Source organism: Cyprinus carpio, chromosome B4, assembly GCF_018340385.1.
Source record: "Cyprinus carpio isolate SPL01 chromosome B4, ASM1834038v1, whole genome shotgun sequence".
NCBI classification, from domain to species: Eukaryota; Metazoa; Chordata; class Actinopteri; order Cypriniformes; family Cyprinidae; genus Cyprinus; species Cyprinus carpio.
This window is the reverse complement of record NC_056600.1, coordinates 7,830,688-7,850,749: the sequence shown is the minus strand read 5'-3', so window position 1 is coordinate 7,850,749 and position 20,062 is coordinate 7,830,688. Positions and strand designations below refer to the sequence as shown.

The window sequence follows — 20,062 nt, the reverse complement described above, 5'->3', positions numbered from 1 at the left end:
AAATAGAAAAAAATAGTTATTATAAATTGTAATAATATTTCACAACATACAGTACTTTTCAATTAAATAAATGTTGCCTTGGTAACATAAGAGAAGTCTTTCAACAACATTAAAAAAATCCACCTTTTGAACTGCGGTGTATATTAAACAACATTAAAAAAATCCACCTTTTGAATTGAGGTGTATATTTTTTTTAAATTTATTTATTATTTAAATTTTTTTTACATTTATATGTCAAAAAAAAAAAAAATCAGCATTATACTGATGAGAGAGATTTGAACTACATGACTCAAAGCCAAATCTTATAAATATGTTAAAAAATTAAAATATCGTAATTGAACATACTAACTCTGCAGCCCTATTAAAAACTTGAAAAATGTCTACTTGTTTTTCCTCTTTGTCCTTACATTGAGGTCAGACAAATCAGATTAAAAAAAATAAATAAATAAAAATTTAATTAGATTGTCCAACTCATGCCAGTTTCCCTACAGAAAGAATCCCAACAGAATCCTAACAGATCATTACATCCTTTAGCACTTCATTGGTTTTATAAGCCACACAGCACTGAAAAGGTCACACTATTTTAAAAAGACCTCATCTGTATATTTACAGTGCCAGGGTGACACAGAATACATCCCTTCTCCTAATTACCAACTCCATAAAGCCAGAAGACTCCATACACACAAAAGTGCCAAACACACTGTGGTGCACTTCTCAGCTGGAGAACTTCAGGAACCAGGGGTCAGTTGACTAACGACAACACCAGACAAAGGACCTCAATACCCACAGAAATAACAAGAGACAGACAAACCCGCTTTAACGGCTTCAGAATAGAGAGAATGAAGTAACAATAACCATACCAGAATAACTGAGGTTCATTTTTCAAGGAACAGATTAATAGCTTTCGGCCTTCAAATGTGGATGCAAAAACACCATAAATGAATCACAAAGGTGGTCCATGCCACTTGCACAGATTATTTTAAGTCTTCTGAAGCCATGAACTCTTAAAAATAAAAGTTCTTATTTTTCATTTTCTTATATTTTTTGACTGCACAAAAAGTTCTTTATAGTGGAAAAAGGTTATTTGGATTATTCAAATGTTCGCAACATTAATAATTTTTTTTTTTTTTAAATGGTAAGAGTGTATGATAGATTTAAAAAGTTTATAAAGTGGTGATTGTTGTCTCCGCAGAGCTTTTGATGGATGCTGAGGGCTCTAATAGCAAACAGAGAGTGTGTTGAGAGGGAGGGCAGATGGTAGACGTGGATGTCGACATGTTGTAACTTCAAAAGAATTCCTCTGCGCTGCCACCTTGCCTCCCCTGTCCCTTCTGCGCTAATGCTTTCCACAGTTTTCTGCCGAAGGAGGACTAACAGGGAGACAGAATATAGGTATCTTTGCAGCTGTGGCATGAACCAAATGCATTTATATGATGCCGTGTCAAGTTAAATCGAGACCCATGCATTTAGATTCATTGCTGTCCATTGCTTGTGCGAGCTGCTCCTTAGAAGTCTAGAAGGATTGTGGTGTAAAAAAGATGCGCATAAACAGTTGGAAAGAATTAAAGTCTCTTGCATTGTTTTCCCTCAAGACCACCCTATGTGTTTTGGCGTGAGTTAGAAATACAAAAATGGAAAACGAAAGTGTTTACTTCAGATTGTGCTACAATTGAGTTTCGGGAAAGTTCCTTAAATAAAATATCTACATATAAATCAACCAAACAGACGGCAACAAGCCAATCTGCTCCGTTATGTCTGAATGTCACCTCGAGGCTTGAAAAACACCCATCATGTGCAGTCGAAACGCTCCAGATCTCTAAAACCGCATTGTGGCTTCTGCTAAGAAAAAAAAAATGCTTCCTACTTCAAATCCATTCCATCACAAGCAATATGTCAACATTGAGCTGAGAAGAGACAGAGGAACTACATTCTTTTAAAGTCAAAAAGACCATTTACAAATGAGTTTTAAACCAGTCACTTAAAGGGATGAAAATTCTGTCCTAATTTACTTTATATATTTTATGCAACACAAAAGTATATATTTTTTGTCCATGTAATCAAGAAGAAAATGTTGTTTTGAACAGATAATGATAATGCTTTTATATTACACAGACCAAAAACATTTGAAACATTATTCAAAATATATATTTTTTGTGACTTAAAGAAGAAAACAAGTCATATACAGGTCGACAAAATTGGCATAATTGACCTTTTTGTGTGTGTGCAACCTGTGCCTTAAATTTGTGCCCAATGTCAAAAGTAATGTCAGAAATATTTTAATCAAATTTAATTGGTCACGTAAGTTTAAGTTAAAAAAGCCATGTTTGTATTTTCTATAAACATTATTTTAAAGTTAATACATTAATACATAAAAAAGTGTATATAATGTATACAAAAAAAGCAACTTAATAAGTGAATGAATGAACAATATAATGTATTGCTCACATAAGCTTCCCAGCTGGATGTTTTCAAAACAGTGAACAATTCATCAAGCTTAGCACTCGCATTTATTTGCTGGATGAGGTCAGGAAGTCCTGTGTGTATTAATGAGGCACACATGGTGCTGAAAGAAGTGAATTATCCTTTGACACATACAGATATCTTTTGGTCACTTTCTGACTATACCCATGTGACTGCTAGTCAGTAAATACTGATGCTGCTTATGGTTTTCGGATCGTGTCCCTGATGCACAAAGAGAAGAGTTATGAATGTGTTTGCCTTGCTGTAAATAAGGCCTAACACAACCTTTTGATTGGTCTTTGAAGGGAAACGTGATAAAATGCTCGATTTCCAGCCCATACTCCTCTCTAGGGATCAAGGGATAAATGAAGGAATGTTGTATGTAAGGAAGGATCGGTTCTCAATCTAAATCCAAAATGAGTCTTAAATACAAGCCACAGTCTTACCAGTTGGTCCAACTGATAACTATTCCAGACACACAATCAGAAGCTGTACCTGTTTACACCTGACATTAATATTTGTCTTGTCTGTGTTCAACCGATCCACAGAAAAGAACTGAACAATTCAAAACACAGGGAGCAATGTGTTTCATTTCCTATGTTCATTTAAAAAAATACAGCAAGCGAATGGGATTAATTTAGGAATACTCACAGCCTGTCACTTGGTTTTGAAGCTCTGAATCTTTATAGAAAACACTCCAGTAACTCTTACACCTAACTTATTTACGACACTTGAGACAGAAAGTGGTTGATGCTCTCTGAAGCTCCAACCAAACATGACTCTCTGGGGAAGATGCTGTCATCAACACAGATATACAGCAATAAAACACTTTCATTATGAACTGGCGTTAGCTAGAAGTCACGAACACTGTCACTCTCCCATTTCCTGTCATTCTGCTTTTCGCCATTCCGTTGCATCCAGTTAAGCATAAAATACAATATAACCATTAAAAAAAATGGAATAAACTTCACGAAATATTTAAATCATGTCTAATTCAGTAGCAAAAAAAGTATTAAGACCTATCAACACCAAGAATGGCAACTATAACGATAATTATATCAAAACTAAACTCTCAGAAATAAAGATATAAATGCTGTCAATGGGGTGGTTCCTTTTCAAAAGGTACAACTTTGTACCTATAAGGTCCACATTGGTACCTTAAAGGGGAATATAAGGGTACAAATTATTATCTAAAAGGTACAAAAGCAGAAGTACCACTCCAGTGACAGCATTTCTATTTTTATATTATATTAGTATAGTAGGTAAAAATTTTGTTTAAATGTGAATTCTTATTATTATGTAGTTTCTTATTTGGATTTCTATTTTTTATTTATTGGCTGCTTATTAGGACTTATAAAGCACATATTCTGCATGACTATAATCTACACCCCTAATCCTACCCAATACCAAAATTTAACAACTAACTTACTAATTATTAATAAGCAGCAAATTAGGAGTTTATTGAAGCAAAAGTTGTAATTAATGTTTGTTAATAGCGGGAATTGGACCTTAAAATGAAATGTGACTGTATAGTACATTAAAGGGTTCTTCGGATGCAACATGCATTTTTACAAGTTGTTTGAACTGAAACGTATGTTGGCAGTGTGTGTACACAAGTACCCTATAATGATAAAGAACCACCCAGTGTTTTTTAAATCTCGTTAAATCATTACCCCTTTCTCAAATCAAGCCATTCTCAGATGCCTGCCTGTGTGATGTCACACAGACAGGTACCCCTTTCTCAAATCAGTAGATTGACAGTCTTTGGTTTTATCACAGCCCCGCCCTGAGTTAGCTGTCATCAGTCCGCCATTGTTTCACCGCCGGAGCAGATGTAGACAAGAATGACTTCTAAGCGATTGAGGTGTTCTGTTGTTGGATGTAATAATGAACATAGCAGTCGTCATACTTCCAACATCTGAGCCACAGAAGATGGAGTGGATTACATTTGTTTTTGAAGGGAATGCACCACCGATCTGCCTAAATTCGTCTATGTTCGCGCAAATCATTTGTGATCCAGCTTCACCTCCAGAAGAAGTAAGTATAAGGTTTTTAAATGAATCTTTGCAAATCACCTTTCCTAATAATGCACTAGTTACTAAGTTCCGCGGCTACATGCAGCTAAAGTTTACAGACTCTCAGAGAACGGTTTGGAAGAGAGGGGCGGGGTCAGCAGAGCTAATTTGCATTTAAAGTGACATGCAAAAAAATGGCTTGCTGTAAACAGAGCTGTTTTGACAGGGTAAAAACGGTGTTGTTTTACACTACCATTGAGAAATTTTAAACAAACTATATTACAGACTTTTCATTAAGTATGTTATGGAATTGTGAAAATTATGGGGGTCTGATGAATACTTTTAGATTCCAGAGGGTGGATAATAAGGTTCTGTATATAATAAATGTGCTTGCAGTTTTGTCATCTGTCACTTTTAATGTTCAAGCTCCTTAAAGTTGGGTGGATTCTGAGTAGCTGCGAATGTATGCACCATTCATCAGCGATTCCAAAGTGATCTATGTCTTCATTGGTATAATTGCGGTTTGAACATCCCTGTTTTCATAGAATTAGAATGATTTTTAAAACTTTATCTTTATCGTTATTATTAGTTATAATCCGAGTGGGCCTTTAGAATTGGTAAATTCAAATGGTCAGTTTCAATGAATCCCTTCAATGATTAATTTGACAAAGACATCCCAGGTGAATAGGGTAAACAATTAACTAATAAATATCACTATATTTCCCCAGCTGATTGATTACAAATATTGCTAAGAACAATAATTGCAAACATATTCTGCATTACAAGTTTTCTGAAATGTTATGCTTAAATATGCAATGAAGGCATTATCTGATTAAATATGCACTGATTTGCATAAAGTTCTAGAACAAAACTTAACATATTATGAAGCCATGTTCAATTATTTATTTATTTATTATTTTATTGCCATATTAAAGATTTTTACAGACAGGATTTTGATCTTTTATCACTCACTAACATTATTTCCATAATTTTTTTATGAATAAAAAATAAGGCAAAACATATATGAACAAATCCTTCTGTAAAAAACTTCAGAATATAGGAATAAAATTGTAAAGTTTGGTGTATGCAATAACTACTGAACTGCTCCACTAAAGAGGAGATTTTTGGCTCGGAGCAGGAGAAAAATCTCATTTTGAGAAAATGATGTGTGAGAAATAAGATGTGTGTTGTAATTGAAATCTACAGACTTAAACAAGAAACACTTCCAAGTGTATTTCAGATGATTTCTTTCCACTAGTATGAAAAAAGTACTCTATGAAAACCATTGACAGATGCATGAAAAAAAGTCCAAAAAGTTTTTGCCTGTAGTGTCTCACCTTAAGTAATCTGGTATAAATATTTGTAGGTAAATATTTGTGAATATAAATAGAAACTATTAAATAATTTCTCAACTTCAGACATAAATATATATACACACACACACACACAAAACGAGTCAACTCTATGTAACAGAAACCTGCTGTAGATTCACTATAACTGTGAGTCTACGATCAGCGCTATCAGCTTGCACTGAAACCTGAACATCCACGAGAAAGAAAGTGCCGGAATGACTCCGGAATCTTCAAATTGAGAGTTTCTTAGTTCAGAACCAGTTCTAAAGTATGTACAGCATTAAAAAATAAAAGAAAAATATGAGATCCACACCTCCTCTTGTGGAGTATAAGAATCTCCAGGGCTTAAAATAACTTAGGTAGTTATAACTTCATAAGTAGGCCGACAAATTCCTCTTAGACAAATGTGTGTGTTAGTGTTTAGGGGAGGAGATGGTGAGTGTGTGTGTGTGTGTGTGTGTGTGTGTGTGTGTGTGTGTGTCTGTGTGTGTGTACCTGCACAAAGCTGCACATCACATACTCATCAAACATTGGCAGACTGGGCCTGCTTTCGCGGTATACGTGTAGAGTGTATATCGTCATGACGACGGGCTCTGCCTCTGATTCGTCCATCACCAGAATGTTGATTCTGCTGTTGCCCAGGCCAACTGGGTAGTTTGCCATCCTGAAGAAAACAGAGAAAAGTTCTGAGAAACTCAGCGTACTTGATCACATATACGCACACACACTCTCACCCTTCACTTTCGGGGTTATTAATGTCGTGACAGGGCAGGAGGATTACTGTGGATTAAAACTAGGTCCCAGTCAACAGGTGACCCCTCACTCATGAACAAATAAAGCTGTGCTTTCACAAAACCTTGAGAAAGGAGACAGCCCAGACTGCGTGCAGACGGGATCAGTCAACTCTTTGCTTTCTGTGCGTAGAGCTATTAACTTTTATTAACTATTTAGTCTTTTGTCTGAAACGCTTTATTGTAAAAAAGAAAATTTGCAGTTGTTATATAATGGTATTATTTATGTAATCTAAACCATTACTTTCACGGTATAATCTAATTAATTCAGGCTGATTCAGTCATTTAAAATAATTACATATTTTATAACATTTCATAGATTTTTAGTACAAAATTTTTACTTTATGAAATTATTATAATTACAATATTTTAATAATTAATTGAAATCATTAACATATATTGTACATTATTCATTTTACCTAATTTTACTTAGTTTATATATTCTCTCACTAATAATTTAGTGTAATTTCAATCATTTAATTTAATCTAACAATAGTTTACTTTTCATGGCCATAATATTTGATTTGTTTTTTGTTTTTTATCATAAAAGTTCTTTACAGAACAGCAATTAAATGGTCAATACTTCAACCTCCTGTTGTAATCCTGGGTCAGGGTCAGCTTTAAATATGTAAGAGCTTTGTGCAGATTACAGGCTGTAACAGAGTCTAATAGGCAGTAATCAGGGATTTCACATGTATGTGTGTGACTCACCGGGCATGGGAAAGCAAATTCACAAAATAATCTGATAAATCAATCAAACGGTGAAGTGAGTTTGAGCAGACACATAAGAAGCCAGATCTGATTACTAAGAAAAGGCAGGGAGGACATTACCGTACCGCAGACCCTTTGTTCATTGTTTCCCAGCTCAAGCTGCTGTGTTTTACAACACGGACTGCATGCCTGCATAGCCCATACAGTCAATATTTCATGTTTTTATGCACTAAACTTAATCTGTAAGGCTAAATTTTATTGCCACAGTATTTAATTCTACTATATCTGGCAGCTGAGTTTGTGGTTATGCCATTAGTGCTTGGTTTACCTGGGTCCACGATGTTCATCCAGGTGAATGTGGCAGTGTGGGCTGACTGGTTCTGGCCAGATTCGAACAGTGATCACATCAAACGGAACCTCGGCTCGATATTCCTTCTCCAACGTGTTAAACGCTGGATTTAGCACCAACGGAGGGTCTGTGTACAACTGCCTCAGGTGGGGATCAACACACCTCCCTTGAAAACAGGAGTATTTAACAGTTTTATTTCATTTTCTTATTAAGCACAAACAGTTGGTGCTTTATAAAAACAAATCAAATGTGTATTTGTTGTTCATATAGTCAGGCTAATATGTTACCACATGCTACTTGCCTTTTCTTGACAGCGGATCTGGTGCCTCTGGGCTCTTTGGATCGTCCAAGCTGTTGGAATTACAGAAATCACAGCAATTTTTAGTAGGAAACTCAACAAGTGCTCTACAATGGTCTGTTAAATGCAGATAATTGGTAGCATGGGATGTTATTAGATTTTTTTTTTTTTTCCAGGAATAGCAAAAGCGAGCCTTTTATGGCTTTCCCCTCTACTTTTTAACATATAAAAACAATCAGTGCTGGCTTGAAAAAGTGTCTTAATTTGTTTGAGAGGCAATCAATCATTCCTCAATGAAGTAAGATGCTCAAAGACCGTTATATCATTGTGCAATGGAGTTGTGTCCTGGTTTGGATTCCCGTCCAGCCAGACAGATGCAGACAATTTACTTCCCACCATCCAGCATACACACAAATCCAGTCATCACAGATACCAAGACCTTACATGGCTCAACAATAAGTATTTTTTTTTCCAGATTTCTACTTGAATTGTCTATATTTTCCACTGGCTTAAATAAAATAAAATAAAATAAAATAAAATAAAATTAAGTTATCACTGTTATATTGAAAATGTTGCATTTGCATATGTTTTTTTTTTGTTGTTTATTGATGATGATAATAATAATAGTTGATTAGTGTGTTTTTTTTTTTTCTCTTTTTCTTAACAGAGAAAGATAGTGTGTGAGAGTGAGAAAATTTAAAACAAAATAAAATGAATATATAAAATTAAGACATCAGGAGGTTTGGGAGTCATTGTGTGGTGAAAAACTGTACAAATAAATGTTTTGATTGGACAGCAGGTAACCCAAAGCACCACAGGCTTAAATCAACAGGACACACTGAATATAAAATACTGTTTTGTGAATGATATTATCTCCGGACTGTTGCAGGATTTTTGCATGCCTGCAGCATAACTCATCTCATCACTGGAGAAAATAAGTTTTGATGATGTGGTGTGTTGTGTTGTGTAAGTGTGTGTTTGTGTGTGTGCAACCTTTCGGTCTGATGTTTTCTTGTGTAGTAAAGGCTGAGCTCTTGGAGCAAGGCCATGAGAGCTGGTCTCCATCCATAATCCTGTGCGCTGAGGGACTCTGCCTGGATTAGATCATGGTGGAGATCATCAGGAAGAGGAGATATAGGGTAGAGCTGCCAACACACACACACACTCGATTCATTTAACAGACAAAAATGCACAACAAGGACTTACACGTTTATCATGTGATAATTTTACATGAAGCTTTTAAATGAGTCCAATTTAACATTTCATTAAATCAATTTGTACCGGTTAGTCCATATTAATAAGCTTTGAAGTATGAGTATCTTTAAAAGTGCATAAAATGTATCTTTACCAGATGAAAGCGTCCTGGTCTCTTGAGGTGCTGATTAAACTGTCGCAATAAATGCATCTCATCTGGAGGCAGACACAGACCGTTTGGCCCTTCACAGTCACCGGACTGCATGACATGTTCAAATAAATAGACCACAACAATGAAAGCTCTTGATATGTATTAAAAATGACTGTACTTCACAAAGCAACAAAAAATGAAAAGGAAATGGAACAAAATTAATACAAATTGACAGTTTGCATAGCATGGGAAATGACTGATTTGACATTTTAATTCACTTATTATTAAATGGGCCTCATTCATGAAACACAAGCACAACAAGTGTCTTAGCTACAAATGAAAAATTTTATCAATTACAATTTACTTGCACATCATAATATCAGGAAAAACTGAAGCAAGTTTTACATTTTTATTCTCTTCCTGTTTTCCAAATGGCAAACTGGGCTCCACAGCCTCGCTGTTGCATGCTGGGAAAAGCAGTTTCAGCACATCCTCCAGCATATACTCTTTGGCTATCTGTCCATCAAAGTGAGGGTCCTTCATTCCGTCAAAGTGTAGATCAGTCTGAAGCTGAGACAGAAAGAGAGGGGACCAATAATAAATGAATAAGTGTATTATTATGCTGCCATCTAGTGGTCATATTGAGAGCTTGCATGGCAGACCACCTACAGTTAAAATCATTTTTACACCTCTGTCCTCACCAAACAAAAATCAAAATCAGTATTTATTCTTACCTTCACCACTACTGGATGAAGAGAAGAGTTATAGTGCAATGAGAAGGTCATTAACTGAAAACAAAGCTGACACCTATAAGAAAAACCCCCACAGATATACAAACTTTTACACACACAGGTTTATATAACAACAAATATGTACATAAAAATGGTTTCCTCTTTAAAAATGTGGCTATTTTCTGGTTGAAGTGTGTGTTTTTGACCTGGGCGAGGAGCTGCTCTCCTTTGTGGTTAACAGAGCAGCTTTCAGGATATCACTGATGACGTGATTCATGTGCTCAACGGCCTGATGAGAGAGATCAGGACCCAGTCTTTCTCTAAAGAATACCTGTAACTGAAAGAAAGGAATCTAAATCAGTCTGACACAGTACATAAACTCACAGCTGAGAGGCAAACAGAGAGATCTCATTACTTCATTCAGCCTCACTAAACAGATTGAGCAGAACACTGCAATTTCTACACTAGAACTACTGTTCATCAATACTGATTTAACACTGACAGACATGCTTACGTCTACAGCCGCAGATACAGCAACTAAGGCAAAAACTCTCAAACATGGACAAAAGATGTATCCTGTATAACTCGATAACCACTAGGTGATGACACAAACCATACTGAGACTTGTTGACAGTTAAGGGTCTCTTAAAATTTCATTTTCAAATGTTCATTTCTGGGTGAGACAGTTGTATAGCTATAAAGTAGCTATTTTGAAGTCAAAAACTGTCAGTTTTCTTATTAAGATTATGTCCTGTTAATAATTTTGGATAGTTGGGCCTATGCAGTCAATAGCAACTTTAATACATCTCAAATTTTGATTTTAAGAATGCTTGTGAGCACTACAAATATTAGTATGTATTTTGTTAACTTTGTGAGTAATTTGTACACATACTAGCATCAACACATTAAGTCATGTCAGAGAAACCTTTCCATTGTACAATAGGCAGAGACAGAGGAAGCTGAAGAGCTAAACAGAGAAGTGATGAGAAAGCGCTACCATTAGAGGGCAGCAGAAGAACAATAGTCTATTACTACACATTACTACAGACAACTGGTAATAAACAATGGAAATCAATTGACTTGTACATATGGGTGATATTCTATTAGTGGGCATTAGTAGAGAAATATTGTATTAATAAATGGAAATCAATTGACTTGTTTTTTTTTTTTTCAAACATTAGAATGTGCCCTGTTTTTACCATTATATATATATATATATATATAAGTAATTAAGTAAATTCAGTGTAATAGTGATTTGTATATTATAAAAAAACTTGTATATTTAGAACAAAAATCATTAGATGACATTCCAAGACTCTACTAAGGATCACAGTGCAACCCTAAACTACTCATTTTACAATGTTCTAAAATACAATGTTCTATTGAGGTTTTGCTAGCATGCCTATGGGATCTGAAATCGTGGCTTTCGCAACATTTTTGGCCTTAAAAGAGAAAAAAACTGAAGTTGTATTGTTTGTACCAAGTGACTTTTATGAAAACCTTAGCGTTTTAATTGACTCAGGACTTCGGTTTGATAAACAGATTAATTCTGTCATCAAATCATGCTTTTTCCAGTTATGCCGCCTTGCAAAAGTTAAAACTTTTCTCTCCCTCAAGAATTTCGAAACAGTTATCCACACAATCATTACCACACGTCTTGACTATTGTAATTCACTTTATTATGGAACTAACAGTTCATCTATTGGGCGTTTACAGTTTGTTCAGAACGCTGGTGCTAGGCTGTTGACCCGTAGCAATTTGATCGCATTACTCCCATCTTGATTTCTCTGCACTGGCTACCAGTTAAATTTAGAATAGAGTTAAAAAATGTAGTCTTTGTTTACAAATGTTTATATGGCTTAGCTCCAGGCTACCTTTCTGTTTTGGTACTCCCTCATAACCCAACTAGTTCACTTAGGTCTGGTGATCTTGCACTTTGGTCAACCTTGTGGTTGTTTTTATATGTGAATTATAAACAACTAACTAACTAACTAACTAACTAATTAATTGTCATTTTAAATCTTTACCCATCGTTGCCAATATCCTTCAAACCACCAGGTTTTACCCATTTTTTTAATTTTTTATAATATATATTTATATAAATTTGTCAAGTTTTTTATTTATTTATTAATATATATAAATATAAAATAATATTATGATCACTTATTATTTTATATATTTTATTAAGTACAGCTCAGAATAAATATGTTGTTTCATTTTCCATAAAAATATGTTATGCTGAATGACAGCAGAACATTATTTCACCCTTATTTTGACATTTTATTTAGTGAAGTACACACTTTCATTTGAAGCAGTCACCAAAATGGGGTGTCTCATCTTTGACCCATATATAAATTAAGTTTATAGCCTATTATATAGCTTTATTATTTACTTCTAATGAGGATGCCACCAAAGGGAATTTTTGTCACAAGGACACACACCCTACGTTTTGCATAAGATGTGTTCTATATACTCACACACCAACAATAGAGGTGAACGAGCAGACATTTATGAAGACTTTATAGTGATCTGCTTGTTTGTCACGGCTCTTTTATCAACCCTTGAAACTCAGTAAACATGATCTGTGTCTTATTAGATCTCAATGTGCCCTCCAGCTGTTTACAAGACTCTTCAGTAATCTGGCATCACACACACACAGAGAAAGAGAGAGAGAGAGAGAGAGAGAGCGTTAAACTGCAATGAGAGCGGTGTTTCGCAGCTGTGGAGGCCTAATAAACATCACATGGGGAATAAATGCTTAGCCAAGCCTTCATCATCAGTAAACGGCAGCACAGGGATCCAAACTGCAATATTAAGACGGGAAAAATCTCATCTGATCTGATTTAAAAATATAAATGCTTATTGAAATAGCTAAAAGGCACCTAATAATCATTTCTAAGCTCATTTGAGAATTGAGACACAGATATTGTTTTATTTTGACTGGAATTGTTTTACAGCTCTCACTCAAGTGCTTTCTTACCTCGGTGGCATAACTAGTTTTATCCAAGTGGGTTTTGACCAAGGCTGTGCGGTGGACAAAAGCGGTCAGCGGTGTTGCCGAGGTAACCAGGACGTATACGTTTACGGTGGCATTCAGGTCCTGATTGTCCGAGCGGCTGTGTGTGATTGGCTGCCTCCTGTAGGATACAATCACAATAACACTTGGCACTGCAACATTTTGGGTTGGCAAATTCATTCAGATGTGACTTGACTTACCATTCATCTTCAGCAGCATTTGGGGTTCCCTCTTGTGGAGATGTGGAAAAAGCGCAGGCAGAAGGAAGTATTGGTAATGTCACTCCTGAGATGGAAAACAGACGGGAGGAGTGGATAAAGTCTAAGTTCAGGCACATTGATTTCCTCTGTGAGGAAGACACATAGCACATGTATCGACATGAAGGCCAAAGCTACTTCAATTCTTTCCACAAAGACCTCCAGACATGTGTCTAGAGCAGTGGTCTCAAACTCAATTCCTGGAGGGCCACAGCTCTGCAGAGTTTAGCTCCAACCAGCTCCAAATCACACCTGCTTGGAAGTTTCTAGTTATCTTGAAGACCTTGATTAGCTGGATCGGGTGTGTTTGATTAGGGTTGGAGCTAAACTGTGCAGAGCTATGGCCCTCCAGGAATTGAGTTTGAGACCAATGGTCTAGAGATACCACGTTACTAAATCATTGAGTTTGGCTATGTTTCTCACATGCAGGTTTTGCTTCTGTGATAAGTAAACTGCAGCTCTGTTCTTAAACATAGCGAGCTGCCTTACTTCTAACTGTCTACATAGGTAGTAACAGTAATTGATTTTGAATGCTCTACATAGGCAGCAACTCTGCAAAACAAATGTGAAGTGCACAAGAGACTTTAATTTCAAATAATTTCAACAGAAGTTGATGCTAAGCTAACCGCATGCTAGTCTTAGCATACAAATACACAGCACACATAAATATTAGGTTAAAAATGTTCAGGTTTTTTCATAAATTAAATTTTTCTTGATTAGTCCACAATGTTAAAATGACTTTCAGTGTCGCAATGCATTCTGGGATTGCATCTCACCATGAAGTTGTGCAGTTTCGCCTCAGAATTAGGTTTAAACAAGGTAAATTTTTAAATGTTTTTGAACAAAGTCTCTTATGCATATCAAGACTGCATTTTTTGCTCAAAAATACAGTAAAAGAAGTGATACTGTGAACAATTATTACAATTTAAAATACCTGTTTTCTACCTTTGTTTTCTAGTTGTGCTGCTTAATATTTTTTTTGAAAACTATGATACTTTTTTTCAGGATTCCTCGTCAAATAAATAGCTCAAAAGAACAACATTTATTTGAAAAATAATTTATTTTTGTAACAAATATAAACATTTTTACTATTTTTTACAACACTTAACTATTTACTCTCACTTCTGAACAATTTAACACATCCTTGCTGAATAAAAGTATACCATTTTTTTTTAAGTTGCACTTTTGGTTACATAGAAGTGACTTAAAACCAGTGTGGGGAGGGGGTTGGGATTGGGAGTGGGACCTTCCTCTTCCAGTTTTTGTCCAAAGTAGTCAAAAAATGATAAGTCACAGGAAATTTTGATGTTCTCTGGATTTGTATTTGTGCTATTGCACAAGGTACCATTGCTAGACCTAGATCACTATTTGTGGTTAGGATCACTTGATCGCAATTATTATCTTATTTCATGATGAACAGAAGTCAATGTGTGTGCACTGTGCATATGTGTGTGTTTACTAGTCCTTGTATCAGCACATGCACAGCTCAGCATTTCTGAATAAGTGGGTGGTGATCTGGCACTGCTGTGCAAATGAAAATTCCTTCACTGTTTCCAATCTCCGTGTCACCATTTAATCAGAAACACATACATATGTCTCTCCAGCCTCAAAGAAAGGATGTCACCACACCATACAACTCAAGCAATACTTAATACTTTCTTAAACATGTCTCCAAACCTTCAATTAAACCACACACACCACACCAGCCTTGGGCCCCATTTCAGACCCCAACCAAACACTTAGAAAAACATTAGGATCTCAGTAACTCGTGCTTCCGTCAAAGTGCCGGTCACTCCCAACCCAAGTTTGTGAGCTATGCGGAGTTTACATTCAACTTGGTTACTGACCCGTCCATGTCATGTGTATATTTGTGCACTCTACAGTACGCCTGTCTTCAGATGCTATGATAAAGAGGATACAACCTGGCCTAGCCAAACCCCAAACACCAGGACTCAATCGTTCGTGTTTCTGTGGGCGTCAGGCCAACAGGAAGGACAATATTGTTTCAGAGCCGGAGACAAAGCCTCCTTTTCTGAAGCTGGGCGGTCTTGATGCTGCTGGGGCAGCAGGTGAAAAATCGGTCATTATTGCAACAAAGCGTAGGCACTGTTATCTTCCTCCTTTGAGGTCTTTCAGCAGTGATGATCATAATTGGTTCAAAGCAGTAAAATTAAGTTTGATCAAGTTCAAAGAGCTTTGTAATGCAACGTTCTGACATATAAGAAAAAAGCGACTTTCTGAAGAAAAGATAACTCACTATGGCTGTTATTGAATGGCATTTATTATGTGCACTTACCTTTAATTATCCCTGCAGCAGAGAGTTACTCATGGTAAATATTACCCTTGACACTGACCTTTATAAGTAATTACAGGGACACGCTTAAAATGCTCCAATACGCACCTGACAGAAGTGCGTCGGAGTCATCTGTTAAATTTAGAATGGACTTTTTAACCAATTTAAATGTGTCAGTGCTTTATTACAAAGGATTACCACAAAAGGAATTTTTAAGAAATGCTTTTGTTCATCCAATGAAAGCCAATGGAGTCCAAAGAGGTTGTTTTGGATTCAGTGCTAAAACTATTAAAAATCATTTTGGGTAATTAAAATATAGCTGAAACAAGATAAAACATAAGTAGATAAAATTAGAAGAAAAAATTTTGCTCACTAATTGAAATGAGTTTAAGCACTTAAACTGAAAATTTTATTGAAATTAAATTAAATTTAGGCTAAATAGAAATAGAAAATGACAAAAACACAACAAAATTACTAAAACTTACAACTGCAATGAAAACTGAAAAGATAAAAATAAAAGCTAGTTTAAAATGTTAATAAATAATACATAAATAATGCTGTTTGGACCCATTGACTTTCATTATAAAGACAAAAACTGTTAAAAATATCTTCTTTTGTGGTTTGTGTTGTGGTTTGGAACCACATAAAGGTGAGTAAATGATGTCAGAAATTTCATTTTTTGAGAACTGTCCCTTTCAATTTCATGCAAAAATTTCAATTTCTTGAAAAAAAAAAATATATATCATATTGTTGACTTGGAATACAGACTCACAGGTTGATTTTATGATGCTTTTTCATTGTAGAGAAAAGAGCAGCGTGACCATTCTGCAAAACGCCTCCTTTTGTGTTCAACAGAAGAAGTCATTTGAAACCGAAATGAAAATAAATTCATGTTGTGGCTGCAAAAAATACATCACTGTCTCAGCATCTGTGTTAAACATATACTTAAAACGTTTCTGCTCACCTGACAGCTGGCTGTCAGTCAAAAACCGGCAGACTCCGCCCATGTCCAGAAATGCTCCGGCAAAGGCTGGTATTATGTTAACCTGTGTGAAGATTTGACCCCGGAGGGATCAGAGGTCAGAGTTTAACGAAGACCACCATGATGGATAGTTTAAAATCATTTAATACGGTGTTCTTTCAGTAATGGCTTAAGATCCTGTGAGATGACTAACGGCTTATGAACGAGAGCGATTTAATAACTGAGACAGTAAGTAGCAGTTGTTCTTGGATCACATCCAGAACTATAACTGGCCCAGGAGACTCAAAACAGCTGGGATATTTAAGCAAATCTGATCATTATATGAGCATTACTAAATACAGGTTTTAGATGAATCGTAAGTAAAATACGAGAGTTCTTATAGACGGATTTTCTTCATTTAGAACATGAGCTCAGAGTAGTTGAGGATGCTGGAATGTTTTATTGCATCCTGGTTTCTATAAACATTCCCTTTGAATCTCTGGACTGCATCTTATTTCACATGCATTTCAAACAAAAAGCATTTGGCATTAGCGCTTGGCGTTTGTTTGCTTTTCCTTCTCAGTGTCAGATCTATAATGCACCATATTTTTTAAATTATTGTGCATTACATTGCATCATAAACAGGAATCTCTTCAAGAGTGATGGCTGTGATTGCAGTCAGCTATAGAGAGTGGGTGGTCTTACCCTCTGGCGATGTTGCGGATGGGCGAAGTTGATTTTTCGCAGGCAACTTTTTTCAGAGCCCTTTAGGCATATCAAGACGGACCAGTCTCTTCCATCTGTGTTCAAGGGAGAATATATTTAGCAAGAGATTAAGAAATAAAAGCAACAAAAAAGATGGCAAGATCAGCACCAACTATGTGCTGATGACAGTTTGCCAAAAACAAAGGATTGTGGAGTTTGAATGTTTTTAAAAAAACACACACACACACACACACACACACACACACACACACACACACACTAAATGAGGACATTTTTTAAAGTTCATTATATTTACAATTACACACAAATACAAACCTTAACCATAAACAACTGCTGAATAATTTATAAGCAGCAACATATCAGCTATTAAAATAAAATAAAATAATATCTTTACATAAGTTTAAGACATTTGTTTCAACAGAAAATATTAATTTTATTTATTACAAATGAGGACATCTCTGTTCCCAAATAATAATAATCAATTATTCTAATTATTAAACATAATATTTATTTATCTACATGTGTAAGGCATTTCTGATGGAAATGTCGAAATACCATAACTTTATTGATAAATAGTTTTTCCAAATTAGGACATCCCTGAATGTCCCCAAAGGGAGGTTTTGTCATATTTAGCTCACTTCTGGGGACAATAATCCCCAAAGTATAGCTAAGTAAACACTGCAAAAAGCAACACAAAACCTTAAGTAATGAAGAAAGCTTTAGGCTTGGAAAAATCTTCTCTCTTATTATAAAGACAGCCAATAGTTGTGAAGTCCTTTTACAGTCCTAAAAATTAGGACAAAAGTGGATTATCAGGAAGAAACTGAGGCACAGCCAATTTTCCTTTCGCTGTAAGATTGCCTTCATCTATACTTGACATTCTTTTAACTTTTTAATTTCTTTTATGCAGCTTTGAATTAAAGGAGGGGCATTCATGGCTTTGACAAGACATCAAAGACACATAGCCCCCTACGCAACCTCTCTGCACGCAAACACATATGATTTATGAGTGCCGTTTTAATTCACCAAATTCCAGACCAGAGGTTCAGAGGCCCAATTAGCAATCTAGAAGTCACAATATGATCAGCCCACTTCAAACTGAATATATTATGGCACATGCTTCAGTACATGACAGCTGTTAAATGTAATATATACTGCCTTGATTAACCAACCCGAAATACTAAATAAATAAACAAACAAATAAATTCCAACTAACTAATCCAATCTAAGACCAAAAGGATGTTGATTCACGAACATATTCTACTTAATTAAATCAAGTTGTACTTGCACATGTAATGTTTAATGCTTTAGAAACGTGAACCATTGTTCATTGAGTTAATAAAACATCAAATTCTTTGAGAGAGAGAAACTGGAAAAAGCACATCTGGTAGTTATTGTGGTGCTCAGCGTCGCTCCAGGAAATGGGCTGGTGTGTATTTGGCATAAAGTCCAAACATTTGTGCCTGAGTGCCGTCCCAGCCCAAACAACAGGAAGTACTGTTAATAGCCAAAGGGAATCATGGGAAATCAGCCTTCATGTCCCTCCTGATACAATAAGGGTAATTTCAGCTCATTCTTAGGTTCAGATAGTGCTGTTAACAGCTCATCATTTCTAATCAGTTCAATGCATTTTAATGTTTTTGCTTTTCCTGTGGTGTTCCAGGCCAAAGCTTAGACTACAGTTTATAAGTAATGCATACCAAACAGCCCATAGATAAATAAGCATCTCTATTACAGTCTGTACTGACTATATAACTGTCACCACGTGTAAATCTATGATCATTAAGTCCTTTACACACATGCATAGACACACACGCTATCTGAGATGTTTAATGTGCCAGTAATGGAAAGCACAGGAAGCGTTCCTGGCATTAGATGAGTGTGTGCTTTATCAGCAGTGTCTCTGTGTATGGTTCTGGTAAAGTTGTTTGGTTGGAGCTAGCTGTTGGCCCGATGACCTCAAAGTTTTTGATGTGTCTGCAGACCAGCCCATCAATCTGACTGACAGCTGTTGTGAATGTGTGTTTGTTCGAAGTGGTGTATTTGTACGTGGTTGTTTAATAACATATTGTTGTTTCTTGAATTGACTCTACTAAAATAAATTAAACTGAAAAATAAAATAAAATGAAATCTGTGAAACAAATTTAATCCTGAAACATAAAGCAATTTTAGTACCTTTAAATCAAAGAACACCACCACCACCAAATAATTGTAAATCTAATGTTATGATGTAAAATGAGATGAAGATGTAAAATATAGAAGTAAAACTTCTTACTCATACTATTATGCTGATACAAAATTTTTGTCAATGTGTATTCAACTGGAAAAATGTGCAACAGAAGCATTTTCACTAATGATCTCAGATGTTTGGACTATTATTTTTCATCCACAATAATGTGGCATTACATACTTCATTCAGGAAATGTGGTTTTCCAAAGGAGTCAAAATAACTATTTTGAAAAAAAGAAAGTTTGTTTATATTGAACTAATGGCTCAAAATAACTCAATTTATGGTAATAATCTCAATAAATCTCAATTTGTGGTAATAAAGTTGCATAATACTAGATTATGCATCTATATAAATTTCAGGATGAATATGGAATAACCAAGTGACAAAATGAGAAAAACATTCACAGAAACTAAACGGCACTGTTCATGAGAGAGGCCTCCATTTCAATCACCTCTCCGTGTCCAGTCACGACCTTGAGGAAGAGGAGGAGGGGAGGAAGGTTTTAGGACCCCAGCTGTGACCATGAA

At 35.6% G+C, this 20,062-nt stretch overlaps 1 protein-coding gene across 1 annotated transcript in view; it reads right to left on the bottom strand.

The window, feature by feature from the left end:
• cped1 (cadherin-like and PC-esterase domain containing 1) overlaps positions 1-20,062 on the bottom strand; it is a 51,372-nt gene that overhangs the window by 20,534 nt on the left and 10,776 nt on the right. Inside the window, exons 3-14 of the mRNA XM_042721834.1 lie at positions 17,285-17,379; positions 16,583-16,664; positions 13,269-13,353; positions 13,033-13,189; positions 10,259-10,389; positions 10,056-10,128; positions 9,727-9,891; positions 9,325-9,429; positions 8,970-9,121; positions 7,980-8,029; positions 7,658-7,844; positions 6,323-6,491 (exon numbers count right to left, since the gene is read on the bottom strand). Coding sequence (XP_042577768.1) covers positions 6,323-6,491; positions 7,658-7,844; positions 7,980-8,029; positions 8,970-9,121; positions 9,325-9,429; positions 9,727-9,891; positions 10,056-10,128; positions 10,259-10,389; positions 13,033-13,189; positions 13,269-13,353; positions 16,583-16,664; positions 17,285-17,379 — 1,451 coding nt within the window. The remainder of the gene's footprint in view (positions 1-6,322; positions 6,492-7,657; positions 7,845-7,979; positions 8,030-8,969; positions 9,122-9,324; positions 9,430-9,726; positions 9,892-10,055; positions 10,129-10,258; positions 10,390-13,032; positions 13,190-13,268; positions 13,354-16,582; positions 16,665-17,284; positions 17,380-20,062) is intronic.